The 25,983-nt window shown below is 36.6% G+C and overlaps 1 protein-coding gene across 9 annotated transcripts in view; it reads right to left on the bottom strand.

Annotated features, from left to right (window-relative positions):
• F8 (coagulation factor VIII, procoagulant component) overlaps nucleotides 1-25,983 on the bottom strand; it is a 141,416-nt gene that overhangs the window by 77,216 nt on the left and 38,217 nt on the right. For 6 of the 9 annotated variants that reach the window (XR_001232543.1, XM_013509994.1, XM_013509997.1 and 3 more), the window contains 6 exons: nucleotides 24,429-24,497; nucleotides 22,622-22,738; nucleotides 18,879-19,100; nucleotides 17,794-18,052; nucleotides 16,759-16,933; nucleotides 15,002-15,095 (listed from right to left, as the gene is read on the bottom strand). Coding sequence is in view for 8 of the 9 variants with exons in the window: in XM_013509994.1 (XP_013365448.1) it covers nucleotides 15,002-15,095; nucleotides 16,759-16,933; nucleotides 17,794-18,052; nucleotides 18,879-19,100; nucleotides 22,622-22,738; nucleotides 24,429-24,497 (936 nt within the window). In the remaining variant the exon portion in view is untranslated. The remainder of the gene's footprint in view (nucleotides 1-15,001; nucleotides 15,096-16,758; nucleotides 16,934-17,793; nucleotides 18,053-18,878; nucleotides 19,101-22,621; nucleotides 22,739-24,428; nucleotides 24,498-25,983) is intronic. The other 3 variants (XM_013509995.1, XM_013509999.1, XM_013509996.1) reach the window with 2 other exon arrangements.

Raw genomic sequence — 25,983 nt, 5'->3', positions numbered from 1 at the left:
CAAAAATACACCAAGGGACTGGTTACTAACTTATGTGAGACACTTCCTAAGGATTCCTTGACCTGGTGTAGCTTTAGACTGGGGCTTGAAGTTCTGCACCAACAGAGCAGGGGCCAGGAGCAGCAGAACTTTAGTTGTTATTAATGCTATGACTTCATCTGTATCTGCAGGCAAGCAAGATCCATAAAACTAAGGAACAAGTATATAAACATGTACCAACAATCTCACAGCCTTTCTCAATCTCTAAATACACTTCCAGTCATCTGCATACCTCCTCCTGCCCACACAAATACTCTGTCAAATCCCCTCAACACTAGTGCTTTACTCCCGCTACAAAAATAATTCCAACAGAGTTTAACGTTTTGTCTGTTCTTCACATATTGTCACTTCTCTTACCTCCCTCTCTTCCCACTGACACAGCTCCTTTTTCCCTTCCCCTCTTTCCTCCCACAGTTCACATTCCAGATGAACTGCAAACAGCAGTATAATACAGTCTGTAAGGGTATTGATAAAAGGGTATAACTTTCAAAACAAGTTTTAATGCTTATAATTGATGATGGATGGATCTGTTGACACTGTTATAACTAGTAGAAATCCTCTCCTTAAAACACACCAACAGAGTCCAACTTAATTGAATAAGGTGAAGTGGTAAACAATACCCCTTGACAAAGCCAAGAACTCACCACTGGAAAACAGAAGCTAACTAAAGATATCCTCATATAAACACAAAATTCTCCTTACTCTTTGTGACTTTAATACTCAACACACACACACAGGGGAACATAAAAAACAAGGTAAACTCCAAATTCTCCAAAAGCACATCGAAGGGGAAATCAAACATCAGATAGCTGAATTCCACAAAGTGATTAAAGAGGCAGCAAAGCAATTTGGTGAGATCAAGAATGACATAATACAGAAAATAGTGAAATTAAACTGAACAATGGGGTTACAGAAGAAACAATAAAAAAATTATAAGAGGTGAAAAATGGAGTGGAAAGCCACTTTAAGATTCAGAACCCAAACACTGGAAAAAAACAACTTGGGGAAGAAAAAAAGATGATAGTATGTCCCTGGGACCCAGGAAAGATATGACGGGAAAATTAAAACCCATAGAGAAACTGAAGAGACAGGAACACAATGAGAAGAAGGTGAGGGACTATCTGTACTTTTACCCCAGCTCCTAGATCATGGTTCATGAGAAAAGAAGACCAAATCTACGGAAACAGAGAGAAAGTTGGGGACTCCAGAGACCTTCAGGGAAGAACGATGTGCTAGAACAGACTGGTGGATGCTGTGCCCTGCAACATCTGGTGAGTGACTCTAGTCCAAGCACCAGCCTTACCAGCTGGAGAGAGTGTCTGGTCACATGACATTCCAGGGAGGGGTTAAGGGTTAGAGCCTGGGACTTGGAGCAGCCACGGGATGACTTCAACTGAAGGGTCAGAGGGTTACATTCTCAAAGTAAGAAACTGTCACTGGAGACAGCGGTGGTCAGGGAGTCATGATCAGGATGACAAGAGACTTTCTGAAGGGTTAAAAATAAAGGATATACAGGTCACATCCCCACAGTCAGAGGCCAGACTCAGCCTGAATTGCTCTGGATTTGAAAGTCACAGAATTGGCACTCTTGCCCTAATTCTGCTACATGCTGGGGCCCGCGTCCAGCAGAGATTTAGGGTCTGACTACCATCCTTATCTACCAGCGTGAGCAGGAATATATCTTGACTTGGATATTGCCCCCAAATTGTAGATTCTGGAAGAAAAACACACGTTCAAAATCATAGAGAAATTTCTTTTTTGTTTTCATTTTTATTGTTGATATTTTTGTTTTATGTGTGTTATTTTTAGCTTTTTGCTTTATTTTATTTTTCTTGTTTCATTTTTTTGCTCTTCTTTCTTCTCTTCTTTTCTTCTTCACCAGCTTATTGAGGCCTGGGGAATTTTCCTTTGTCTTTCTTCCTTGCTTTTATCTCTTGTTCTTACTTCTTGTTCTTTTTGCTTTACATTTTCCTCTTCTCCCTTTAGTTATTTCCTTATTTTTACTCTCTATATAATGTCTTTCATTTTCTCCCTCTTTTTCTTTTATCTTTTATTTCTTGCCAGTTTTTTCTCTTACCTTTACCTATTTTTATAAATATAATTCTACTCCCCAATAAGATCCTTTATGGCACTTCTCTCTCATTCTCATATCCCTGAGTTTAAGGTTTAAAAGTTTTTCTATTGCATTCTCCCAGCCCTCAAACCCACATCTTCGATGGTATAACCATAAAGCTTTGTTACTCTTTTGATAGTTAACTCTATAAAATTATTGTTGGATTCTTTTCTACCATGAACAGAGATACAGCTGTTGCATTTAGTACTTATTAGTTGTAAGCCAATAACTGGGTTGTCTTAGAGTTTACACCATAATTGCTGATTTTTGTCTCTAGGACTAAGGATGGTACATAACTGGTTCTTATGGTATGTTAATATCCAGTTTGTCTTGGATGATATTACTGTAACTGATTTACTTGTTATTGACAGGAATGTAATTGTTGCTATATCTCTGTAAACTAACATTCAGATTACATCTGTGACTTTAATAATGCTAGAGTATATTCCCAAAGAACTTGCTCGCTAGGCAAACTACACTGCATACTCCTCTTCCAAATTAACCAAGGTGATCAGATCTTGGAGCTGTGGCAAAGGATTATATAACCCAACATACATCACTGAAAAGCAACTAAAGAGAACTCTATACTAGCAACAAAGTTTTTAGACTTTAAGCAGGCACAAACAGCACAAAACACAAGGAAACAAACAAATAAATAAACCAATTGAAAACATGAGTAAACAAGGCAACAAAATGCCCCCCAAAACTCCCAACTCTCCTGAAACCAACACAGTAGGAACCCAGAGGCAGAATAGCATAAGCCACATGCTTAAACTAATGGAAAGGATAACAGAAGAGATTAGAAAACAGCTCAAAGAGATACTTAGGAGGATTAGAGATGATATAGTTGATTAAATAATAGAATAACCAAAAAGATGCAGGAGCTTTTAGAAGATACTAATAAAAACCCAGATGAGTTAAATGAAATGATGCAAACATGAATGACCAGTTTACCAAAGACTTAGAGCTCATGAAAAGGTTTCAATCAGAAATCCAGAAGATTAAAAATCATATTGGAAGTATGAGTACCATAACTGACCAATATGAAGATAGAACTTCAGAACCTGAAGTTATCAATGATAACTTTCAAAAGTGAACTACTCAAACACACCTAAAAAACCCACAAGAACTTGAAAAATGGATCCAGTACCTTGTAGGTGATGCAAGAAAGACTAATCTAAGAATAACTGGAATAGGTAAAAAAATCAGAAGATAGCACAAATGGCATAAAAAAAATCTGTTCACAGAAATAAAGGCAGAAAAATTCCTAAACATAGGGAAAGAAATTAATATACAGGTAAGTCAATCATATAGAACCCTAAATAGCCATAACCAAAAGAAATACTTTTTTATATTGAAAGTTCCAGAAATTCACCACAAGTACAAAACCTTAAAAGCTACTAGAAGAAGACAATGGATCACATATAAAGGTAAACCAATTAGAAATATAAAAGACTTCTCTCCACAAACCTTAAAGGCCAGGAGGGCTTGGAGTGAAATGTTTCAAGCCATAAAGCAGAACAATTTCCAAGCCCAACTTGTGCATCCTGCAAGACTTTCCTTCAAAATTGAAAGACAAATGAGTATTTCCATGACAAGGAGCATCTCAAGAAATTCATGACCACCAAGTCAGCATTACAAAAAATTCTCAACAATATTATAGAAAGAGAAAATGAAGCCAACAAAGCCAATGAGTCAAAAATGATGAATATACCTGATAGGATGAGCAACTAAGCAAAAGAAAAAATAAAATAAGGAAAACAGCAACATGCAAATAATGCAATGACAGGAATAAGTCAATACCTCTCAGTAATAACTCTCAATATGAATGGTCTCAGTTCCCCAAGAAGAAGACATAAATTGACAGAATAAATGAAAAAACAAACCCCAACAATATGCAGCATACAGGAAACACATTTGATGCAAAAATAAACTCACAGATGGAAAAATCAAAAGATGGAAAACAATATTCCATGCAGTGGGAACCTACAAAAAAGCAGGAGTAGCTATCTTAATTTCAGAGAAGGTAGATTTTAAGTTAAGACTGATCAGAAAAGACAAAGAAGGTCACTACATATTGGTTAAGGGAACAATTCAATAGGAAGAGATAACAATTACAAACATACATGCACCAAATACCAGTGCAACCAACTTCATAAAACAGACACTAATGGACATGAGAAACCAGATAGACACCAATACAATTGTAGTACGGGCCTAATACTCCACTGTCATAAATTAATTGATCAATTAGACAAAAACAATAAAAAATATCAGAGTTGAAACAAACCTTAGAACAAATGGACTTAATAGATAGCTACAGAGTGTTCCATCCAAAAACAACAGAATACACATTCTTCTCATTGGTACTTGAGATTCTACAAAATAGGCCACATAGTAGCCCACAAATTATGCTTTAATAAATGCAAAAGAACTGAAATTATCCCATGCTTGTTATCAAATTATAATGCAATGAAACCAGAAGTCAATGGAAAAAGACACAACAGAAACTATACAAAGACATGGAAAATAAATAATATCTTCTTGAATAATCAATGGGTCACAGATGAAATTAAAGAAGAAATGAGATACTTTCCATAGTCCAATAATAATGCCAGTATGACACACTGGAAACTATGAGACACAATGAAAGTAGTTCTAAGAGGGAGGTTTATAGCAGTGAACTCCCACATCAGAAAAACAGAGTGAGTACAAATAAATAACCCAATGATGCCCCTCAATGTGCTAGAAAAACAAGAACAATCCAAACCCAAAGCAAGTATGAGGAAGGAAATAATAAAGATCAGAACAGAAATTAATGAAATTGAGACTAAAAATAAATACAGAGAATCCATGAATAAGAGTTGGTTTTCTGAAAGATTAAAAGATTAGACAAACCCTAAGCCAATTTTACCAAAATAAGGAGAGAAAAGGCCCAAATTCCTGCAATTAGAAATTAAAAAGACAAAATCACAATGGATTCACTGCAATTCTACAAGAAAATTAAGAGAAGATCTAATGCCACTACTCTTCAAATATTTTAATGAAATAAAAAGGGAAGCAATACTCCAAAAGTTATTTCTGGAAGCAAGCATTACTCTGATTCCAAAACTGGGAAAGGACCCAACCAAAAAAGAGAACTACGGGCCAATCTCTTTAGTAAACATACATGAAAAAATCCTCAATAAGATACTGGCAAACAGAATACAGCAAATCATCAGAAAGTTCATAGAGCATCACCAAGTAGGATTGATTCCAGCAATGCAGCGATGATTAAACATAAGCAAATCAATAAATGTAATACAGCCAGGCAAGATGCTGCACACCTATATTCCTAGCAATTGGGAGGCTATGCCAGGAAGACTGCCATGAGTTTGAGGCCAACATGGGTTAAATAGTGAGTTCAAGGCCAGTCTGGATGACATAGTGAGACTCTGCCTCAAAAAAAAAGTAACAAAATAAATGTAATGCACCACATAAACAGAAGCAAGGATAAAAATCACATGATCATCTCAATAGATGCAGAAAAAGCATTTGACAAAACAGAACACCTATTCATGTTTTTAAAAAAAACCTGAAGAAAATAAATAGAGAAGGTCTTTATCTGAACTGACAAAAGCCATCTATGACAACCCAGTGGCCAACATCATACTAAATGCAGAGAAGCTGAAAAGCTTTCCCTCTAAAATCAGAAATAAGTCAAGGATATCTGCTATTACCACTCCTGTTCTATACTGTTCTTGAAACATTAACCATAGAAATTACACAAGAGAAAGAAATGAATGTGGATGAGAAAGGAAGAAGTTATTATTATTTGCTGATGACATAATCTTCTACATAGAAGATCCCAAAAATTCCACCAAAAGGCTCCTAGAATTAATAACCAAATTCAGTAGCATAGCAGGATGCAAAGTCATTACCGAAAAATCAATAGTATTTCTGCACACCAATAACAAACTCACCAAGAGGGAAATTAGGAGAAAGTACCTTTCATAATAGCATCAATAAAAATTAAACCCTTAAGAATTAATATAACTTGGCCAGGGATATAGCTCAATAACACAAGCGCCCCCTCCTGGCAAGTGCAAGGTCCTGAGTTCAATTCCCCCCCCAAAAAAGAATTAACATAATAAAGGAAACAAAAGACCTCTACAATGAAAACTATAGTATTCTAAAAACAGAGATTGAAGAAGATACCAGAAAATGGAAAGACATTCCCTGTTCCTGCATAGGCACAACCACACATAGTGAAAATGGTCATAGTTTCAAAGCTCTTACACAGATTTAGTGCAATCCCAATCAAAATACTAATAGCATTCCTCACAGAGCTAGAGAAAGCAATCCTAAACTTCATGTGGAAACAGAAGAGGCCTAGAATAGAGAAAGCAATTCTAGGAAACAAGGGCCAGGCAGGGGACATCACAATTCCAGATGTCAAGTTATACTACAAAGCTACAGTGATAATAACAGCATGGTAATGGCACAGAAATAGATTTCTGGATCAGTGGAACAGAATAGAGGAATAACTCCATGCACATGCAGAAACAACTCCAGGAACACTCAGCTACCTTATCTTTGACAAGAAGGCCAGTTCCTTTCGCTGGAAGAAAGATAGCCTTTTAACAAATAGTGCTGGGAAAATTGGCTTTCCACATGCCAAAGATTGAATCTAGACCCATCTCTCTCACCTTGCGCTAATGTAAAACAAAATGGATTAAAAATCTCAGTATTAAAACAGAAACCTTAATCTGCTGGAAGATGAAAGAGGTAGTAACACTTTTGAAAATATAGTTGTAGGCAAAGACTTTTTGAACAGAACTCTGGCTGTACAAGGAATAATACCAAGAATCAACAGATAGGATCACATCAAATTAAAAAGCTTCTACATACCAAAGGAAACTAGTAACAGAGTGAAGAGACAACTTACAGATTGGGAAAAAATTTCACCCAGCTATTTCTCAAAGGGTTAATATCTAGAATATGTTGAGAACTAAAAAAATTAGACTCTTGGATGTGAAGAGCCAATCAAAAAATGAGCATCTGAAAATAATAGACACTTCTCAGATGAAGAAGTACAAATGGCCAATAAATGTTCAACATTGCTGGCCATTCAAGAAATGCAAAGTAAAACAACACTGAGATTCTATCTCACTCCAGAAAGAATGGCTATCATGAAAAATTCAACCAATTACAAATGTGAGAGAGGCTGCAGGGAAAAAGGAACCCTCCTTCATTGTTGGTGAAAATGCAAACTGGTACAACTACTATGGAAATTAGTGTGGTGATTCCTCAAAAAACTAAAAGTAGTAGAAATTCCATTTGATTGAGGTATTCTCCTTCTAGGTGTCTTCCCAAAAGTTAAAAGCATCATTCCATGGCAATATGTGCACGCCCATGTTTATAGCAGTACAATTCATAATATGTAAATCTTGGAAGCAGCCTATATGTCCATCAACAGATGAATAGATAAAGAAAATGCAGTACATATACACAATGGTGTACTACTCTGCCATAAAGAAGCTTACACTTGAGCTATTTGTAGGAAAATGAATACACCTCGAGACCATAATATTAAGTGAAATGAATCTTAACTATTACATGGTTTCTCTTAGGAGAAATATAAATAAATGAATTGCAAAATAAAAGACAGACAAGAAAAAAAGAGAAAGAAGTTGTAATTCAACACAATGTATCTAAATGTGTACCTCGATTAATATAATTCTTACGTATTTTATACATTTTTTATTCTGTTTGACTGTTATTCTGCATGTATGGTAATTAAATTTATATGGTCTTATAACATAAATAAATGATCTGATGCTGGCAAAAAGGGAGGGAAGTAGGAAAAAAAGATGTTTTATGCACATGCATCAATTCCCCATAGTGAATGTAATCATAATGTACTGCAAACATATACTAACAGAAATTAAAATTTTTTAAAATTATAAGAGCTGACCAAAACTGTTCAAAATAGGAGTGACAAATTTACCAGTGAAATAGACTCCATGAAAAGGGGCCAAACAGAAATCTCAGAGGTAAAGAATTCTATTGAATACATGAGCAGCCGAAATGACCAGTGTGAGGAAAGGGTCTCAGAAATCAAGAACAAAATGGAATCACATGATGATATACTCAGAGAAACCTTAACAACGGTAAGAGACCAAGGAATATTCATCCAATAGCAACTAGATGATGCCAAGATTAACCTAAGGCTAATTGGAAATTGAGAAAAATTAGAGGATAGTATATAAGGAATAAAAAATCTGTTTGCAGAAAACTTTCCAACTAGTTGGAAAGATCTCAACATACAGGTAACCAAGGCTCACAGAATGCCAGATAGCTATGATGAATAGAGAAGTTCCCTTGAGCAAACTCAAGGCCAGTTTGAGCCACACACATACACAATACAATGACTTCAAAACAAAACAGATAGAAACTGGTGGGGGAGGTGGTGAGAAAGTAGGTGGTTTGTGAGTGCTCCACTGTAAACCAGGATATGTTGGAACACTAACACAATTTTCCTGATCAGCAAGGATCTGTCCTCCTACTTTCATTCAGTTTTCTCGTGAATAAATGAGAGTGCTCTGATACCTTGCACAAATCAGGCATGGTGGCACACCATGTAACTCCAGCACTTGGGAGGCTGAGCCAGGAGGGGCACTGCAAGTTTGAGGCAGCCTGGGTTACACAGTGAGTTCAAGCCTGTCTCAATAATAATAATAATACTAAATAACCAAGATGCAAGTCAACAGAGGAATGGATAAAAAAGATTTGGTTTTTGTATATAATAGAGTACTACTCAGCCATAAAGAAGGAAAAACTAGAGACTTTTATAGGTAAATGGCTGCAACTTGAGATTATACTTGTAAGTGAAATAAATCAGACCCATATGTATAAACATCGTATTGTCTCACTAGTGTGAGAAATTGAACAAGAAAATAGAATCTGCAATGTACAATAGATATTGTGAAATGGGAAAAAACTGCAAAAGAAAAGACAAACTGCAATGGGGGAAAGGAAGAAAGGGAAAAAGAAAACACAAGATAGTTAAGATAGTTTTATAGCTAGCTTATCTCAGTTCCTTGAAAAGAATGTTTTGTGCTAGTATTGTTTAGACATGATATCACGCCTATATCTTGTACTCTGATTAACTAATATGAAGACAATAGTATGCAATGTATCAACTATTGTAATTGTCCTACTAACCTGTTTACAAACTCAGTTTCATTGTTTGCTTATATTTTTTCTCTTTAAAATAACAATAATAATAATACCTGGAATAATCTATGCCAAGATAGTCAGTGTGAAAGCATGGTTTCCCCTAATTAGCCAAATGGACTGGTTTGACTTCATAAATTAGTTATTTAATAAAATGAACTGTGAAGAAAAAAAGAAGCTGCCTATGACACATCATAGTCAATATCTCAGGACTCTAACACAAGGACAGAATCTTAAAAGCTATCAAAGAAAAGCAAAAAAATCACTTATAATGCTAAATCCACTAAGATTACAGTAGACTTTTCAATACAAAATTTAAAGGCCAAGAGAACATGGAATGAAGTGTTTCAAGCCCTAAAGCAAAACAACTCCCAACCCAGACTAATATATACTGAAAAACTATCTTTCAATTGGATGGAAAAATGAGGACATTCCATAAAAAAGAACGTCTTAGGACATTCTTAAACACCAAATTAAGACTCCAAGAAACACTCAAGAATATCCTAGAGATAACAGAGCCAGCAAAGCCAAAAAGTTATATGGAATGAATATATCAAGGCAAGTAGTTAAACAAGAAGGGAAAAACAAAGGAGTCAACAAAAGGAATGCAATGACAGGAACACCTGAATACCTTTCTGTAATAACTCTCAGTGTAAATGTCCTCACAGACTGTCAGAAAACAAAAACTCAATGGTCTGTTGCATTCAGAAGACTCATCTAGTCTAAAAAGAAATTCACAGACTAGAAATCAAAGGATGGAAAACAATATTCCATGCATGTGGTGGCTGATTAATTAATTAATTAATTGTCAGTTTGAGTTGGAATGCCCAGCTCATTTGAGTCAGCATGGCTGTCAAAGTGGTATAAAAGTTGAACCTGAAGGAAGGCTTTCAGTTGATCTTCCTTAGAAGAGCTTCATTGCAGCTGCTTTTCTTTGAGAGACTTTCAGTAGTTTTTCTTCCAAGGAGCTTTGGCAGTTTTCTTTCTTCAGGGCAGCTTCGACCCTTGTCTTTATCTTGGACGTCATCTCCTGGCTTCCAGTGCAGATCCCTCAGCCTCCTGGCTCAGATCCTGCAGAATTTTGGCGCATACACTTCAGGTTCCAGCACTGGCCCTTGGGCCTCTCTGATGCAGGTTTTTTGGTTTCCCACTGAGGATCCTTCACCCTCCTGATGTGGATCTGGATGGGACATTGCCATGGGCTCCAAGCTATGGATTGGATCCTTCAGGTCTCCAGTGTGCAGACAGACGTCTTATACTCTTCTACATCTGACTTTACCAAGCATGGACTAATACAATGCACCAGGACCCCAAAAGTAAGCAGGGGTAACAATTTTATTTTCAGACAGGGTAAATTTCAAGCAAGAACAGACCATAAAGGGCAAAGTAGGCCACTACATATTAGTTAATGGAAAAAATCAACAGGAAGAGATAACAATTGTAAATATATATGCACTGAACATTGGGGCACCTAACTTCATTAAACAAATATTGTTGGAGATGAACTATCAAAGAAACACCAACACATATAGTAAGTGACCTAACTCTCCCACTTTCACAAATAAATCAACTAAACAAAAAATTAACAAATATCATAGCACACTGAAAATAGAAATCAACCAAGAAAGAAACCACAGAAATTTTATAAACACCTAGACATTAATAAAACTCTGCTGAACACTCAGTGGGTCACAGAAGACATCAAGGAAGGAATTAGCTCCTAGAATCAAATGATAGCTCCAGCACAGTATAGTATACCAGAACCTGTGGCACATAAGAAAGCAATCCTAAGAAGGAAGTTTATAGCTGTGAAAAAAACTGAGGTGATCCAAATAAATAACCTAATGACGCACCTTATGGTTCTAGAAAACCCAGAACAATCCAAATCCACAGCTAGTACAAGGAAAAAATTATAAATATCAGAGCATAAATGAAGAAAATTGAGACTAAATAAACAATACAAAGAATCAGTGAATCACAGTTAGGTCTTTGAAAAATAAACAAAATAGATCCTCAGCCAATCTTACCCCTCAAAAGGAAGAAAAGACCAAAATCAATGCAATTAGAAAAGAAAAAGTTAAAATCATAACAGACACCACTGAAATCCAGAAGAATATGAACAACTACTTTGAAAATGTGTACCCCAATAAATTAGAAAATTCAGAAGAAATGGATAGATTCCCAGATATATATGACTTACCAAAGCTGAAGATTATTTAAAAACCCTGAGCAATCCAATAACAATGGAATTGAAGCACTAATAAAAATCCTACCAACGGAAAAAACCTGGGTTCTGATGGATTTTACAAGACCTTCAGGGAAGCTACAACATCAATATTTCTCAAACTCTTTAATGAAACTGAAAGTGAAAGAATATTCCCAAAGTTATTCATAGAAGCTAGTATTACCCTGATTCCAAAACCAGACAAAGATTCAACCAAAGGAGAGAACTACATACCAATCTCTCTAATGAACACAGACACTAAATAAATAAGTAAATGAATGAATAAATAGATATCCTCAACAACACGCTGACAAACAGAACACAGTAAATCACCAAAAAGATCATACACCATGACCAAGTAGGCTTCATCCCAAATATGCAGGAGGATGGTTGAACATATGCATATCACTAAATGTAATACATCAGATAAACAGAAGGAAGGACAAAAATCAGATGATCATCTCAATAGATGCAGAAAAAAACCTGGCAAAATCCAAAATCCATTCATAATTTTTTAAAAAACCTGAAGAAACTAGATATAAAATGACATAATCTCAGTCTCATAAAAGCCGTTTATGACAAACCATCAACAGTATATTACAATTACCGGCACGTGGTGATGCACATTTGTAATCCCAGCACGCAGGAGGCTGAGGTAGGAGGATTGCCCTGAGTTCAAGGCCAGCCTGGGATACATAGTGAGTTCAAGGCCAGTCTAAACTACATAGTGAGACCCTGTCTTGAAAAAACAAAAATAAATATATCAAATAGAGAAAAACTGAAATCTTTTCCTCTTGAATCAGGACAAGACAAGGATGTCCACTACTACCACTCCTATTAAATATAGTACTCAAAACATTAGCCAGGGAAATTTGGCAAGAGAGCAATCAAAGGGATATGTATAGGAAAGAAAGAAATAAAATTATCATTATTTGCAGATACCATAATTGTTTATATAGAAGACCAAAAAAAAAATCCACCAAAATACTTCCAGAATTAATAACCAAATTCATCAAGGTAGCAGGATTAAAAATCAACACACAAAAATCAGTAGCATTCCTGTACACCACTGATAAACTCAATGACAAAATTAGGGAAGCAATATCGTTCACAATAAAATCAAGAGCAATTAAATACTTAGGAATTAACCTAACCAAGGAAGTGAATGATCTCTACATTAGAATTGTAGTACCCTGAAAAAGGAGATCAAAGAGGACATTAGAAAATGGAAAGTAGGGGTTGGGGATATAGCTCAGTGGCACAGTGCCTGCCTGGCAAACGCAAGGTCCTGAGTTTGATTCCTACTACCAAAAATAAATAAATAAATAAATAAATAAATAAATGGAAAGATATTTCTTCTTTCTTGATAGAACCAATGTTGTCAAAATGGTCATATTTCCAAAACCAATATAGAGATTAATGCAATCTCAGTCAAAATACCAATAGCATTTCTCACAGAACTAGAGAAAACAATCCTAAAAGTCATATGGAACTCGAAGAGACCTAGAATAGAAAAGGTAATTCTAGGAAACAAGATCCAGGCAGGGAGCATCACAATTTCAGATGTCAAGTTATACTACAAAGCTACAGTGATAAAAAAAAAAAAAAAAAAAACAGCATGGTAATGGCACCGAAACAGATTTCTGGATCAATGGAACAGATTAAGGGATGCAGAAACAATCCCATACACGTTCACCTATCTGATCTTTGGCAAAGGGGCCAAAAACACAGGCTGAAAGAAAGATAGCCTTTTTAGTAAATGGTACAGTACTGGGAAAACTCGCTATCCACACGCAGAAGATTGAATGTATATCCATATTTCTCACCATGTACTAAACTAAAATCAAAATGGATCCAAAATCTAAATATTAAAACAGAAACAATCTGCTGGCAGAGAAAATAGGTAGAATTCTTGAAAACATAGGCATAGGGAAGAACTTTCTGGAAAGAACCTCAAGTGCACAAGAAATAATATCAAGAATCAACAAATAGTATTATATCAAATTAAAAAGTTTCTGCACTACCAAGAAAATAATCAACAGAGTGAGAAGAGACAACCTACAGAATGGGAAAAATTTGGCCAGCTATTCCTCAGACAGAGGACTATTGTCCAGAATATATAAAGAAATAAAATAATTAGACTCTATGTGAGTTACTTTTCTCATTGCTGAGACAAAATACTCAACACCCAAAGTTAAAGGAGGAAATGTTTATTGAGCTCACAGTTTGCAGAGGTTTCAGCTCATAGTCAGTTGGCTCCAGGGCAGGGTGGCATGGCAGAGGGGCATCGCAGGAGAGAAACAATCCATGGAAAAGCAAGGCAAGCAGAAGACAGCAAGCAAGTGAGCTACAAGTGACAGGCCACTTTCTGTCCCTTGTATCTTCTCCAGGCTCCCTGTCCTTAGAGCACATGGCACTCACACCCTTGAGCCTAGCATTGCACCATGAATCAATCCCAGTGTCACACACTCTAAATGCAGCCACCTCTCAAAGCCCCACGTATGACTGCGTGAGGCTTTGGGGGGACAGCTAGACACAAGCCATAATAGACCTCTCCCCAAAGTAAAATGCCCAGTCAAAAAATGGGCAGCTGAAACAAATGGACACTTCTCAGAGGTACAAATGGTCAATAAGTATGTGAAAAAATGTCCCACATCTCTGGTCATTACAGGAATGCAAATTAAAACAACTTTGAAATTCCATTTTACTCCAGAAAGAATGGCTATTGTCAAGAAATCAAATAATAATAAATGCTGGAGAGGCTGTGGGGGAAAATGAACACTTCTACGTTGCTGGTGAGAATGTCAACTAGTATAACCACTATAAAGGATGGAGAAGCCTCAAAACACTGCCACTAGAAATTCCACTTGATCCAGTTAGTCACCTTCTAGGGGCTTTCCTGAAAGAGTTAAAGACATCATATTACAGTGATATACGCACACCCATGTTTATAGCGGAACAATTCATGATAGCTAAATTTTGGAAGAATTCTACATGTCCACCAACAGATGAGTGGATAAAAAAATCATAGTATTTATCCACAATGGAGTACTATTCTGCCATATAGAAGGATAAACTTGAGTCATTTGTATGAAAATGGATGCATCTTGAAACCATAATGTCAAGCAAAATAAATCAGAAACACAAACTTAAATACTTTATAGTTTCTCTTATATGAGAAACTCAAACTGTAAACAAATTAAAAAGCAAAAAAAAAGATACACAATAGGAAACAGGGACGTAGGTCTTTTCCAGATGGGAAGGGGGCCGGGAGATGGAGGGCAGGTGGAGGAAAGGGAAGGGAAGGAGGTGTGAAAAGAGTTAGTATGTGTTAGGCATATGTAATCATTATGAACTCCAAACATGTAATAATAGAAACAAATTTTTTAAAATGTGGTCATATTTACCTTTTGGCAATCTCCTTGAGTGCAAAGGACTGACATCAGTTATCCCATGAGGGTAGATGTTATAAGGTCGGCTCGCTTGATTCTTAAATATAATCTGAAAGTATAAATGAAATATAAGAGCAAATCCTAAGACAACTAGGACCAACGAGAAAACTGTAGCCTATCTCCAGAAAAGCAAAAGCTGCGTGTACTTACATTCTAGGAGTTTGAGCCTAGTCAATGTTCAAAATGTTTGTTCTTTTCTGCAATTGTTTAGACAGCTATTTAGGTTTCATACTAAAGGCCTCTTTCCATTTCTTTAAAAATTGTTTCAATTGCTTCTGGAAGTTTTCACTGTGCCTTTTCACATGAACTGAGAAGACACTGCTCCCTCTCAGGTTTTTCCTTTATCTGGTCACTAAATTCCCTAAGAGAAGAGAGGCCAATAGGGATTCAAGCGGTAAAATAAGAAGCGTGACTAGGAGGGCAGTTGATGATATAGCACCAAGTAAGGACAGGAGGATTGCACTGATGCAAAGACTTGAAAGGAAAGGAGGAAAACAGGATACGGAGACAGCAAGGAAGGCCCAGAAGATGTTAATCCTTCCTCTACATCTGAGCCTGTATGATATGACAGTGAAAAATTAACTTCCACTTGCACTCTTGTCTTAAAATCCACGCATTTGATAAGTCCACCACATAGCCTATTTCTTATTATAGAACAGCTATTTATTTATCTATGTTTGTCCCCTATGTATTGCCCTGGGTTCAATCCCCAGCACCTCACACATGCTACCCAAGTGCCTTACCATTGAGCTACATGCCCAGCCCATAATAGTCTTGTTTATTACTTTCCAATATCAAAATTTTCTTTTTTTTTCTCCTAAGAACACTCACTGATATTTCCAGTATAGCATTAAATAGAGGTGGCTCTGTCTTGTCCTAACCTTAAGCAGGTTTTTGAAATTTCACCAAGATAATTATTCCCTTGTAATACTCTACATTTTAACTTTTTATGTCTTTCATTGGTTTAAATTGCCAATAAAATAAAAATTCTTGCAAGATTAATAATTATTCTCATTCAGTACACTAAAGATGTGATTTTATTGTCTTGTGGCTTCCTTTGTTAAACTAGAAAAGTAAATTGTCAGTCTGGGACTGATTCTCAAATTCTTTGACATACCTTCTATCATGAAGTGGACCAAATCTCCATTCTTGTGAAGAAAATAAACCCATATTCACTTAAACCATTGTTCATTGAATATTCTATTTACCTGCTCTTTAAAGATTCTTAATACCCTAGATCAGGGATCAGCAAACATTTTCTGGAAAGGGCTGGATAGTAAACACCTTAGGCTTTATCACGTATTCTCCATCCTGTTTCCCCTGTCTTCTTCTTCTCTTTGCAACCCTTTAAAAATGCAAAGTCCCTTCTGGGCTCACAAACTGTCCAAAAGCAGATCATAAACTGAATTTAGTCCACAAGCTGTAGTGTTCTGACTCCTATATTATATAAAAAACAAAAAATGTTCTGGAAGGATATCTATCAAAGTCTAAGCAGTGCAAAATTCAAAGGAATAGTTGGTTTACAGTGTCAGATTAAATTTTACCCTAGATACTCATTTAAAATATATATAATCAGCACTTATTTCTGTAGCATTTATAATTTTTACAACATCATGTCCGTTGGAAACAAGCTGAATTATGAAGTACTGCAGAAACCCAAAACCTCCAGACTTTGGATTCTTACCTAATCTCGAGTCTTTTCCTTAACTTACCAACAGTGTATCTCCAACTTCACCATAAAGTAGAGGTCCCAGGATTCCTGATTCATATTGTCTAGCTTCCCGGGTCTTAAAGGTTTCATCTGTGTATGCCATAAATTGGACTTTTTTATACTTCTTACCAATTCGCTGAGGACCATTGTTTAAATACTGACTTTTATAACTTCTGCTGGAGAGACAAAAATATAAGGCATTGGGATAAAAAAAATCTTAGATACACCAAAAAATTCAGTTCTAAAACAGATCTTTATGCATTACTAATACATAATAAATTCTTGTTTGTTTAAAAAATAATAAAAAATAAAACAGTTGATCTGATCTCATCCAGACAAGAATGAGAAAAACACAGTACAAACACATCTCACACTTCACTGTGGTGGTCTCCAAATAGGTTAATAACTGCTACTGTCCGATCTTCAGTGTCCCCCACAGATCATGTGTTGAAGGCATGGTTCCCAGCCCGGGGTGCTACTGGGAGGCGAAGAACCCTTAGAGGGTGAGCTGAGTGGAAAGAAGTTGGATCACTGGGGGTGTAGCCTTGAAAGGGATCTATGGACACCTGGTCCCTTTTACTTCATCTTGCTGTTTCCTGGCCTGGTCCAAAATATGCTCCTACCAAGATGTTCTGCCTCAATCCGAGCGCAAAGGAAAGTGACCAAGCGACCACGACTGAAACCTCTGAAACTATGAGACGAAATCAACCTTTCTTCCTGGAAGTTGTTTATCTTAGTTTTGTTTTTTTGTTTTTTTGCCACAGTGCCAGAAAGCTGACTAACACAATGCTCTTGCCATTTGATTTTATACCTGTACTAACCCTTAAACACATCCTAAGCATTTTATTTGAATAACAATAAGAACATTTTGGGTTTGGACAAGAGTAATAGCAAGACTCTAAAGGTGTTTACCGGGGCTGGGGATTTAGCTCAGCGGCAAAAGTGCCTGCCTGGCAAGCGCAAGGTTGTGAGTTTGGTTCCCGGTACCGGAGAAAAACCAAAAAAAATAAATAAATAAATAAATAAAGGTGCTTACCTGTCATCAGAGGTGAGGACTGAAGGAGCGTAGTCCCAGTCCTCCTCCTCAGCTGCGATATAATGTATCCAAGTTTTAGGGTGTTTCTTGGCAGCAGAGCGAATTTGGATAAAGGGAGAGTAGTTATCATCGAACCTAAACACATCCATTTCAGAATCAAGATCATCATCATCATAATCTTCCTCTTCTTCATCCTTTTTCATCCTTAGCTGGGGTTCCTCTGAGCAGCTGTCTACTTTCACATAAGCTTCCATGCCAGCTAGAGTCAGGCAAACCAAACAGGGTCAGACTCTGACAAGTCCTTTTACCTTAACTTCCATGACTTCTTCTCTTCTTGGGCTTTCAAGACTTTGCCCCAAGTGCCCCCCTTTCCACACCAGCACTCCTCTTAGCCACACTCCTATATGGATTTCTTATATGGACTATCTAGTACTGGTTGGTTTCTTTCTCTTATCTTTGCCATTTTCCTTTTGCTGGGCTGTCCATATATGTTTTGGACCTTTTTGTAAAATTCATTAATTTGCTCTAGTAATACATGAATGAATATTTCCCTTCTAAAACTGGTTTTGAGCCTATCAAATTAAAAACAGAGACCATATTTTCCTGATAAACTGGTATTAAATTAGCAATTTGTATGGCAACCCAGTGGAGTAAGCACAGAAATCATTAGGTGCCTGTGGAGATGGGGAATTAATTTGGTCTAGGCTTTAGAATGTTGAAAACAAAACATATCTTCACTTACAACCTGTAGTCCCTCTTTCCATTGTATTGAAGCATGGTTGATGGGACCAGGCAAGAAAACCAATGACATACTGTCCTCCCTCATTCCCCCATCTCACTCATCCTTAGACTATCTCTCTTCTCTCACTGACATTTAATGAAAAATCCACCCATGCTAATAATACTCAAATCCTCCTACATTCCAGGTAAAATCTTTACCCTGGATGCTAGCAACTAGGGGGTCTCAGGTGAGGTCTAACATAGTTCTGACTCTATAATGGCACCTTCTGCAACACACTATATTCCTGCAGTGTCCAATAAATTCCATTAAAAATAATACTCATTTTAAAGACCTAAGATATTACCATGTTGGTGGGAAGGTATATGACAAAAGAGTAGAAACTGTCCAAGGTCCATCAACAGTGTCTGAGCAGTAAGAAAAGTTATTGGTGATATCTCCAGAGAGGCCTGGCGATGGTTCCTCACAAGAAATGTGTGACCTTCAAAGAATATTGAATGAACTTCAGGGGTGGTGCCCACTCCAATCACATGCCAGTAGACTGATTTCCTGTGGCACCCAATCAGACCTGTAAAATAGAAATAAGACGGCTATTGCTAAGAAGGAGAGAATTTGAAACGGAAAACACTTGCTAGGGCAAGATGGACAAACTGACCATGCAAGTTTTGTTACCTTAACTCATAAACAAACATACCAAGGAAGTTGGGGTTACTATCAAACCAACAGCTCTTGCCAAGTTCATCAGTGATCATCATGCTGCTAAACTCAATGGACATGCAGTCTTCATCACCTCATTCTCCTCCAGAGTTCCTTATTTCAGTGAATGGCACCATCCAAGATTCAATTATACAGGTGAGAATTTTCCTTGTAACGATTGTCACCTCCTATATCCAATGTAACACAAACTATGGCGATATAGTTAACATCTTCAATGCTCAGCTCAAGTGGTACTTCTTCAGGGAGTCCAGTCTGGGATAGATTCCTTTGTTATGTGCTCATAAATAATTGTGTAAATTTCTTTCCGAGTAATTCTTGGTTTATAATTTTGCATTTGTTGTTATGAGTATTTGGTTATTATCAGTCTCTCCATTATACTATAAATTATGTGATAGCCACATCTTGAATGTATTAAAGATTAATTTCTTTTTTAATTCTAAAATTATGCATATTCACTATGGAATTACCAGCACGAGTACAGAAAATAATTAAGAAGAAAAGACCCTCCTCATCCTTCATTATTCTCTTGGTTTGCTCGATCACCCAAATTCTTTCATTTACTTTCTACTTTTACTCCAATGCATAGTCACTGGCTTCTAGGTCCTTCTATTTCTGAAAAAGAAGTATTCTGTTCCCAAAGCTGTTTCCTCATTTAGTTAAAAATTACAGGTTAAAAATAATCTTTCCCATGGCCATACTTCCAAAACTGTTACGCAGGTTTACTACAAGCCTGATCAAAATACCAATTGCATACCTCATAGAATTAGAGAAAACAATACTAAAATTCATATGAAAGCAGAAGAGACCCAGAATAGCAAAAACAATTCTGGGCAACAGAGGCAACGCAGACAGCATCACAATCCCTGACTTGAAATTATACTATAAAGCTACCATGCTAAAATGAGCATGGTACTGTAAACAAAACAAAACAGTACTGGAACAGAAAGGAGGATGCAGAAACAACTCCAAACCCACTCAGCTACCTTATCTTTGAAAAAGGGGCCAAACAGTTTCACTGGAAGAAAGGTAGCCTCTTTAATAAATGGTGCTTGAAAAACTGGTTTGCCACTTGCGAAAGGCTGAAAATAGACCCATGTTTATCACCATGCACTAAACTGAAATCAGAATGGATCACAGATCTAAATATTAAAACAGGTCAGGCATGGTAGTACATGCCTATAATCCCAGCACTTGGGAGGCTGAGGCAGGAGAATCACTGTGAGTTTGAGGCCAGCCTGGGCTACAAAGTGAGTTCAAGGCCAGCCTGAATTGCAGAGTGAAACCCTGTCTCAAAAAGACAAAATAAATAAATAAATAAATAAATAAATATTAAGACAGAAATACTTAATCTGCTAAAAGACAGAGTAGGTAAAACTCTTGAAGACACTGGTATAGGCAAAGACTTTATGAACAAAACCCTGCTTGCACAGAAATATTACAAAGAACCAACATCTGAGATCACATCAAATTAAAAAGCTTTTGCACAGCAAAATAAACCACCAAAACAGTGAAGAGACAACGCAAAGAATGGGCATTTGAAATGACTAGACACTTCTCAGATGAAGAACTATAAATGGAAAATAAATATATGAAAAAATGTTCAACAACACTGGTCATTCAAGAGATGCAAATTCAAACACTGAGATTCCCTCTCATTCCAGAAGGAATAGCTATCATCAAGAATCAACCAATAACAAATACTGGAGAGGCTATGGGGAAGAAGGAACCCTTCCAATATGGAAATCATGATGGAGATTCTTTAAAGAACTAAAAGTAGAAAATCCATTTGACCTAGGTTTTCCCCTTCTAGGTATCTTCCCAGAAGAGTTAAAAGCATCATACCACAGTGATATATGCACACGCGTGTTTATGGCACAATTGATAGTAGCTAAATCTTGGAAACAGCCCATACACCCATCAGCTGGGGAATGGATAAAGAAAATGTGGTTTTTACATACAATGGAGTGCTACTCTGCCATAGAAAAGGATAAAGCTGAAACATTTCTAGGTAAATGGATGAATCTCAAGATCAAAATGTTAAATAAAATAAATCAGACACACATGTTTAAATATTGTATTGTTTCTCTTGTGTGAGAAACTCAGACGGTAAATTAGGACTAAAATGCAAGATAAATATTGGGAAGTAGGAAGAAAATGCTCAAATGGGAAGGGGAACAGGCGAAGGGTTGGAGGAAAGGAAAGAAGGGAATAGGGATTTTTAAAAAATAGAAGGAAAGCAATGCAAACAAAATTTTGGAAATAGGGAGTGGGGGGCAAAGGACTGAAGGGAGGAGAGGAAAATGGGAAAAAGAATTGAGATACATTATGTACAGGTACAAATTCCCTATGATGGATGAGATCATTGTGTATGGTAAACATGCACCAATAAAAATTAATTGAAAACTCAAACTGCTCACCGGAGATTTAGCTCAGTGGTGCAGCGCCTTCCTGGCAAGTGGGAGGTCCTGAGTTCAGTTCCCAGTACCACCAAAATCAAACTGCCAAAAATGTAACTCAAAAAGTCTTTCCCTTAGAACTTTTAAGAAGCCCTATGTTTAGTTCTTCATGTATGGCTTGTCGCTCCCAGCCAAAGTTTTATGTCTTGTCTTTGTATGCTGAAATGCCACAGTAACAATTTTGTGTGAGATTCCTTTTTATCGTGATGGATAATTTTCAGTAAGAAGACTTGTATCTCTTATTTCTTTTTCTTTGGTTTTTCTCTGGTACCAGGAACTGAACTCACGACCTTGCGCTTGCCAGGCAGGCGCTTTTGCCGCTGAGCTAAATCCCCAGCCCCGTATCTCTTATTTCTTAACATTCTTATTTTGTCACTTATTTTAAGCCTATTTTAAAATATATTTTCAACATTTCTTTGTGTTTTACTTTATGGAACATTTTCCCTACCTACTTCCTATTGAGTTTGTATTTTGACAATTGTATTTCTGATTTTTATGAGCATGTTCTTGTTCTGATTGGTTCTTTTCTGCAGCACCCTGCTGTTACTTTATTGATGCCACATCTTGAATAGTTGTGAAAATCAGCTCTGGCAAGTTCTCTTCTGTTCTTAGCATTACCTCTTTCTCCTCTAGGATTATTTTTTCTTCATTTATTTTTGCATATTATTTCTGCATAGACATCCATAAATGTATGCTCATCCTTGATTTCCCATGCATATTTAAGCAAAAGGATAGAGAAATCTGGTAGTGAGTCCTGTGTCCAGGAGCAGGCCTTCATTTTCAGGTGATCTTCACAACATTAAAGCCCACAACAGTGGGCTTTCTACTAGGATACAGTGCAGTCTGAGACCTGGAGAAGATATCTCTTGTGCTGAATTCAGAAAAGCTGAGGACTATTAAGCAGACGTGTACATACCTGGCAGAGACCTATTTACATAGCCATTGACTGTGTGCATTTTAGGCCAGGCTCCAGTGGATGCAGAATCTGAAGCCTGTGTCCTAGGGCCCTTTGTTTCTGAGTGCCAGCTCTTCCCTATGAGAGAGAAAGAAAAATACAGTCAGTGAAGCTCTGAGTCATGAATGACCACCCTCTCCCGCTTCTGTATGGTTCGGATCTGGAACGTCCTACAAAGGCTCATGTGTCGAAGGTTTGGTCCCCCAGTGCATCCATGTTCAGAGCTGAGGTTTATGGAAAATGACTGGATCGTGAGGGATCTGACTGCATCAGTAGATTGATATGTTCACAAGTGAGAAGTGGTGGAAACTGTAAGAGGTGGGATCTAGTTGGAGGGAGTAGAGGTCACTGGAGGCACAACCAGAGAGGGGATATCTTGTCCCTAGACCTTCTCCTACCCCTATTCTTCCTGGCTGCCATGAGCTGGGCAGCTTTGCTGTTCTACACCCGTCCACCATGATGTTCCTGCCTTATCACAGGCCAACCATGGACTAAAACTGTGAGCCAAAATCAGTCTTTCTTCCTTTAAGTTTTTTTTTTCAGCAACAGAAAGCTCACATATCTCCCTTAGGACAAAAACTACTCACACTAAAAGCACTTTTGTCAGCAAAGTAGGTAGATGACTTATTCTCCCAAATCAGTGAGAGGAAGAAGACAACTATCAAAGGTAGACATGTCTTGCTCACACTGATTATATCTCTCTATGTTTGTTAATGACAATAGCAGAGAAAAAATAATGATAAATGATAACTAGGGGAAAGGTGAATATTGGTTAGTTTTAGCCATAAGGATTTCATTCTATTTATTTGTTGGTTTATTTAGCATATGTGCTGCTGAAGCAAGCACTTAGCTGATTTATTTAAAAGGAAGGAAATGAACATCACTCCCTAAAAAGGGCTGTCAGTCCTTATTCTTGCCATAATTGCTTCATTCCTGTACTTGTAGAAATGAAATTCCAGATCTTGAAAGCTTCCTAACCTCTTCTCTAAAATCAATAAGAGCTAGAGCACTGGAAATTCCTCTGGCTGTTATCATAACAATGGAGTGTTAGGAGCCCAGAAAGTCTGGGAGACTACTCAGGAGAAATATGATGGGAGCCTCAGTCATGAAAACGGTGGTGTAGGTGGGTGAGAGGAGAGAGGAAATAGCAACGTTGTTATGGTTGTTGATTACTTTAGAAGGAAGAGGCAGAAGTTCTAACACTATTGATGGCCTATTTTGTGTTCAAGGTACTGCAGTGAAATCACCTAAATCTTACAACAATCCTATGAAAAAAGTTACTATTATTTCAATATTAGGTTTCAGGAAATAGACACAGAGAATTTAAGGAATTTGCCAGAGGTCACTCATTTAGTAAGAGATGAAGACAAAAGAAGATATTTAGAAAGTACAGCCAAAAATCTTTCTTGGTGGATTTCATGAAGGGACAAGACCAACCTGTTACCCAACTCCTCTGTTTTCTTACCTCATAGCTGATGCTGGTGCCATGCTCTTTGATTCTTAGAACTATGAGCTAAATAAAAATCTTTTCTTATAAAGTATTTCATCTCAACTATTTTATTGTAACAGCTCAAAATATACTAACACAGATATTATCACAAAATATATGCATCTTGCCTTCCTATCCTTAGGATCTATCCTGAGTGATAATGTAGTTTTCTATAAACGCTTCCTCTGAGTAGAAGCAACTCACATTCTGAAATACCATCTTAAGATAATATACTTTACTTCTTTTAGGAATCCAAAATTTAGATTAAAGCTCACTAACCTTCATCAAATACAGCAAAAAGTAGTACAAATTGGTGCAAGTTGTGTGTCCTTTCTTTGGTCAGACTCCCTGCAAAAGACGCGAGAACATTTATTTTAAAGAAATCTCATCATAGAAAATTGCCAGTAGGAGGAGACATTTCTTTATAAATGGCCAGAGAGTAAAGAACAAATGTAGTCCTTTGTGTATTGTTTGCTGTTAACTTTGGGTTTTTTTTTTTTTCATTTTAGTTTTTTTTTTTTTTTTAATGTAAGGTCCATTATGCCAGTGTTTCTAAACCTATCTGGGTTAAAGGGTTATTTTTAATCTTAAATTTGTTTCAGATCATTACTAGAAATACCAGTGTGCATGCACACACACACACACACACACACACGCGCGTGCACGCTTATAACAGAAAAAGAAAAATTACAAAAATAATATACAATGTTAGTGGAAATTAGTGTTTAAGCAGTTAATACAGGAAGCTTCTATTACTCTTACAACTTTTTATTTTGTAATTTTAAGTGAACAAAAAGTTATGAATGAAATATAATTAACTCCTACTCATATTTGACATAAACACCATACACATCAATGTGTAATGTTTTCAGTAGCACAAATGAGCTTGCTTCATGTTTTAATTTTTGGCTGTCTTTCTTAGCATTATATTTCTTTATCTCACTGGAAAGTTTCATTTGCAGGCTCACTTTGAATAGCATGATTATTGTTTATGACATTCTCCCTTTCTTTCTTTCTCTTGAACCCTTAATACTTAGAAACAAACATTATCTTGGGCCAGGAAAGTAACAAAATGTGTGCTGTTACTCATAAGGGCAAGATAAGGGACACAGACAAAGCCAGCTGCAAAGTGAACACCTTCTCTCAAGGACACACTGCTACTGTACAAGCTCACTGAATAAACTTTTTTCAACTGACTCTTGCAAATATTTTTTTTTCTGAGTGTGTTGCTTGCTTTTTCTTTTTTCTTGGTAGTATCTTTTGTAAAACAAGTTATTAATTTTGATGAGGTCCAATTTATCAAACATTTAATAGATGGCATTTTAGTGTCCTTTTAGAGCTCTCTTCCACTAGGTGATGAAGATTTTTGCTCTGTACCCTAAAGACTTTTTTTTATTTTAAAGATAAAAGAAGGAAAACATATTAACAGACACACACACATTTACAAAATAACACAAAAACAATACAAGCAATACAGAATTGCAGACAAGGTGACAGGAAATTAATAATGCTTCTTGTATCACATATTGATATCTTCAAATTGATTACTCAGATAAACAAATATAGGCATGTAAGATTGATCAAACAATTAAACATTAACTGTTCCTTTCAATAAAACAATAGAAATCAGTAGTACAACTATCTTAGTTATCCTGTGTGTGTATATATATATATATATATATATATGTACATATATATACACATATTTTCCCCTCTTCCTTCTTTCTTTTTCCTCTCCTCTCCTTCATCCCAGTTGCCCCTTCCTATTTGATCAGTTTCTTTTCCTTTCCACAATATCTATAATCTTTCAAATCTATCTATAATCTTTCAAATT

This window comes from Chinchilla lanigera, unplaced genomic scaffold, assembly GCF_000276665.1.
Source record: "Chinchilla lanigera isolate Chin_1 unplaced genomic scaffold, ChiLan1.0 scaffold00193, whole genome shotgun sequence".
NCBI classification, from domain to species: Eukaryota; Metazoa; Chordata; class Mammalia; order Rodentia; family Chinchillidae; genus Chinchilla; species Chinchilla lanigera.
Note: the sequence above shows the minus strand (reverse complement) of the source record. Positions and strands in the feature narration are given on the sequence as shown.